Consider the following 4656-nt stretch of genomic DNA (forward strand, 5'->3'; position numbering starts at 1 on the left):
TGAATATTTAAAATGATCCAATACTTGTTGCATACCAAAGCCCTTCTACTTGCCACCTTGAGTGCTCAATGGAAAGGGCAAGAAATTTATCACTTTCTAAAACTCACAAATACATCAAAAACATATTCTTCTTTGTATACAACGATATGCTTGAAATGACCATATCAAACACATGGAACTTTCCATCCTTTTATATACTTCAAAGGCAATTTTTTCGCACATAAAACTTTCAATTATCTATAGAAAAACTGTGGAAAAGTCACCTAAGATTTTCTACGAGGTCGCTTCATTTTTTCTTGAGCTTATAAAGGCTATTTTTTCAAAGCGTCAATCACAGTCTCAGGAGGGTCAACTTGATGAGTATAGTTCTTGATCATGATAGATTCTAAAATACAAGGTTATATTTTTAAAAGACCTCTAGCTAACATATTTAATCATATCAAGAGGGTTTTCTTAAATAAACCATCTAATGCAAGTAGCATTTAAATTAAGTTTGTTAAAAAAGGACACTTAAAGTGTCCTGTTTTGGTACCAAACTAGTGTTAATACTTGTGGAAGCTTCAAAGTTCTTTTTGTTGGCCTCTTACTGCTCCACTTGCTCATAATATGTGGCAACACTCCAAGAAAGTGATGTGAATTAACACTTTAGGATTTCTTGAATTACTGGGGGAGTAAGCCGTTGGTGAGGGAGTTGAAGGGGAAACTTGCTTCTTTTGAAGCTTGAACCAAAATTTGCACCAAATTTGAAGCAGTGGATCTTTTTTAAAGGTCTTTGAGCAATCCTCAAAGAAGCCTTTTGAAGCTTTTTCCTTGATGCTCAAAAAATAAACTTGAAGCTTTGAGGTTGCCTTGGCCTTGAATGGCTTAGGGCTAAATAGATTTTTTGCATAAGTTTCATGAGATCTGGGCTTTATAAGGAACTGAGCATCAACCACAGGAATGGACCTTAAATTCCTTGAGAGAATGGGCAAAGGGCATGGGAACTGGCCGAACACAGGCAATTTGAGTAGGCAACAATGCCGTGGAAAGGGGCCCCCTATATGGGTGGACCCAAAAATTGGTTTAGTTTGACTTACCACCAAGAAGAGATCCATTGGGCGGTCGAAAGCAGAAGGCACTATGGTCGATTGATGGGAGCAAAAGCAGGTAGGCAGGGCTACGACGATCAGCCTGGGAAGACCTTCAGGAAAGCGTAGTCAGTTTGAGCAGTTGGCCAAGCAGTAGCATTGAATGCTCCCTTAGGTGCATGCACACACACACACACACACACACACACACTTTTGAGACAAAGTCTAGCTCAAAATTGGTGTGGATGGGCTTGATTGAAAGCTCTCAAGACGGGCTACACGGACACACCAATTGCAAATGGCAGTTTTTCTAAAATGAGGAGTAGGTATTGAGTGCAAAATGAAAGTTCCTTTAAAAAATAAATGAATTCTAATGCTAATTAAGCTTCCAATTAGCCAGTGAGTAGTGGCCCAAGAGTCTTTAACTCAAGAACATGCTCATGCTAGCCAATGGAATACTAATTAGGCATGTGATATTCAATAGAAGAGAAAACCTAATGGATCTAGCTAATGATGATTAACGAATGTTAATTGTACAGATGGGCAAATGCATAATAGCAAACATAGCTAGCATACACATGCTCTGATACCACATGATGGGAACAAGATTGTGCTAGATAGGGTGGATGAAATATAAACATCATGCACACAAGTGAGTGTGTGTTGGCTAGATTATCACTCTAAGTGAATTAGGTTCCAAGATCAATTAACTTGGATTCATAGACATGATCTTGAGTATTTGCTAAGCCATCACAAGCTCACTATAAACAAGAGAGATGTAATGCAATATAGACTTACATTTATTCATTCATGAAATGAGCTTTAGGTAGCTCTACATCCTTGCACCACTGCATGTGGGATAATTCCACCTTTCCTCTCCTTGAATCATACTCTTATGCTCTAGGACAAAGCTCACACTTTACAAGGGCTATGCAGATGACGGATTTCTCTCTCTTTATCTCTATACTATCAATAGAACTACTATATATCACTATTTATTTGGCAATCTAAATAATGCTATTGTTGAGCATAAATTCTCAACTAGGGGGTGGGCAATGATGGTGCAACCAAAGATGGTCAACCCACAAAGAAGCCTGAAGTAGGTATACAAAAGCTTGTATGCTTGGCTATGCAACAAGTGAAGGTAGATAACAAGGTATGGAAGCTCTATGCTATGTTGTTGATGGACATGTCATTGAAGGTTGCTTTGTGAGGTGATGTGCTTTGGTTACAATGACTACATGATGTGGATTATGCCATGGAAACCTCTCTAGAAGGTGGCTAGACCATTGTAGATATTGGAGGTGCTTCAAATGGTAATATACATGCCTATTCTATGTACAAGGAAGGCTTATGGGTGTGTTGACTAGGGGATAGGGGTGCTGTGAATACCATGGGCTATAGAGAGGCAATTGTGTGTGTGTTACTCATTTCCCCTCTCCAACATAAACAAGATCACACAAAAACAAAGGATTCTTTTTCTTTAATACTAGTGCATGCAGCCATAATACCCATGGATGCATATTTAATTAATTCTAGACTTGTTGGTAGGCTTAAGATTATTTCTTGATCCTTCATTGTTGTAGATCAAGGATACGAGCTCCAACATGAATCTCTTTTGTCTCTAAAGATGTACCTTGATCAGGGAATGCTTAAAGAAAACGTAGGTGAAATCATCTACGCTTTTGTCTCTTAAGATGTACCTTGATCAGGGAATGCTTAAAGAAAACGTAGGTGAAATCATCTACGGTTTCATCTTAAAGGTATGTGGCACTACACAAGACACTGGTATGGAAAAAAGAATTCATGATCCTATTGTTATTCAACGGCTGTTGAAAACATCGTGCTTGGCAATGCCCTTGTCAACATGTATGCCAAATGTCTTCTACTCCAGTATGCAGAAAACGTGCTTGAGGAGCTACTCATCTAGAATGCCGTTTCTTGGAGTCTTTAGGTTGCGGCATATGCCCAATAGGGGCATGAGTAGGAAGGTCTGGCCTATGTTTAGAGGATGAACAATGAGGGAATCTCTCCATCTGCAATTACCTACCCTTGCATGTTGAACTGTGGTACTACGCCAGACAGTCATATGGGCAGAAGTATTCACGATCATATTATTATTCAAGGTTTGTTGATAAAACGCCGTACTTGGAAATGCCTTGGTCGACATGTATGCCAAATGCGGAGTACTTCAAATTTCACAGAAAGTACTTGAAGAGTTGCCTCTCTTGGGATTATTCTGATTGCATGATATGCCCAATAGGGTTAGTGCATGGAAGCTCTAGGTTGTTTTCAGAGGATGCAAAATGAGGCCATCTCTCCATATGTAATAAACTACGCTTGCATTTTGAAGGCCTATGGCACTATGCAAGACATTGATGTCGGCAAAACAATTCACAACGACATTAGTCAGGGGCTGTTAAAAGAGAACCTCGTGCTTTGGCAATGCCGTTGTCGATATGTGTGCCAAATGTGGTGTACTTCAGAAAGTGCAGAAAGTTCTTGATGATCTACCTATCCGGGATTTTGTCTCTTGGAATTCATTGTTTGCAAGATATGCCAAACAGGGGCAAGGCCAAGAAGCTCTAGCTATCCATAGTAGATACAAAGTGAGGGCATCTCTCCATATGTAATCACTTATGCTTGCATCTTGAAGGAGTGTGCCACCACTCAAGATGTTGATATCGACAAAAGAATTCATCATGAGATTGTTAGTCAGGGGATGCTCAAAGAAAACGTGGATGAAATCACCTACGCTTTTGTCTTGAAGGCATGTGGCACTACGCAAGATATTGACATGGGCAAAATAATTTACGATCGTATTGTTAGTCAAGGGTTGTTAAAAAAAAATATCGTGCTTTGCAATGCCTTGGTCAATTTGTATGCCAAATGTCATCTACTTCAAAAATCACAGAAAGTACTTGAAGGGTTGCATGTCTTATATGCCCTCTCTTGGAGTGTTTTGATTGCGGGGTATGCCCAACATGGGAAATCCCAAGAATCTTTGTACTGCTTTTAGAGTATTCAAAGTGAGGCCATCTCTCCAAATGCAATTACCTATGCTTGCACTTTGAAGGCAGTCGCACTCCGTAAGACGTTGATATCTTCAAAGAATTCAAAATGATATTGTTAGTCAGGGGCTTTTGAAAGAATACCTTGTGTTTGGCAATGCCTTGGTTGATATGTATGCCAAATGTGGTATACTTTAGAAAGCAGAGATAGTGCTTGAGGAGCTACCTATTTGGGATGTGTCTCTTGGAATTCATCAATTGCAGGATATGTCGAACGGGGGCAAGGCTAAGATGCTATGGGCTATTTTGAGTGGATGCAAACGAGGGCATATCTCGACATGCAATCACTTACACTTGCAACTTGAAGGCATGTGGTACCACTCAAGATGTTGATACATGCAAAATAATTTACGATGATATTGCTAGTCAAGGGTTTCTGAAAGAAAACATGGTGTTTGGCACTACCTTGGTCGACATGAATGATGTTTACCTCAAAAAGCACAAAAGGTGCTTGAGGAGCCTACCCGGGATGTCATCTCTTGGAATGTGCTGATTTTTAGATATGTCCAATAGGGGAA

The 4656-nt window shown here is 39.7% G+C and overlaps 1 protein-coding gene across 1 annotated transcript; it reads left to right on the top strand.

Moving 5' to 3' along the window:
* Nucleotides 1-3526: 3526 nt before the first annotated feature.
* LOC147453634 (pentatricopeptide repeat-containing protein At3g47530-like) lies at nt 3527-4086 on the top strand. The gene is made up of 2 exons (XM_086516948.1): nt 3527-3676; nt 3724-4086. The coding sequence occupies exons 1-2, from the start codon at nt 3527-3529 to the stop codon at nt 4084-4086; spliced, it is 513 nt and encodes a 170-aa protein (XP_086373074.1).
* The last annotated feature ends 570 nt before the right edge of the window (nt 4087-4656 follow it).

This window comes from Adiantum capillus-veneris, chromosome 7 (assembly GCF_014529385.1).
Source record: "Adiantum capillus-veneris isolate H3 chromosome 7, ASM1452938v2, whole genome shotgun sequence".
Taxonomy (NCBI): domain Eukaryota; kingdom Viridiplantae; phylum Streptophyta; class Polypodiopsida; order Polypodiales; family Pteridaceae; genus Adiantum; species Adiantum capillus-veneris.

Excerpts from the sequence above, each read along its gene's own strand:
- LOC147453634 (XM_086516948.1), top strand. The coding sequence starts at position 3,527 with ATGTGTGCCAAATGTGGTGTACTTCAGAAAGTGCAGAAAGTTCTTGAT. Across the intron at positions 3,677-3,723 it reads CTATCCATAGTAGATACAAA|GAGTGTGCCACCACTCAAGA; the intron begins GTGAGGGCATCT and ends TGCATCTTGAAG.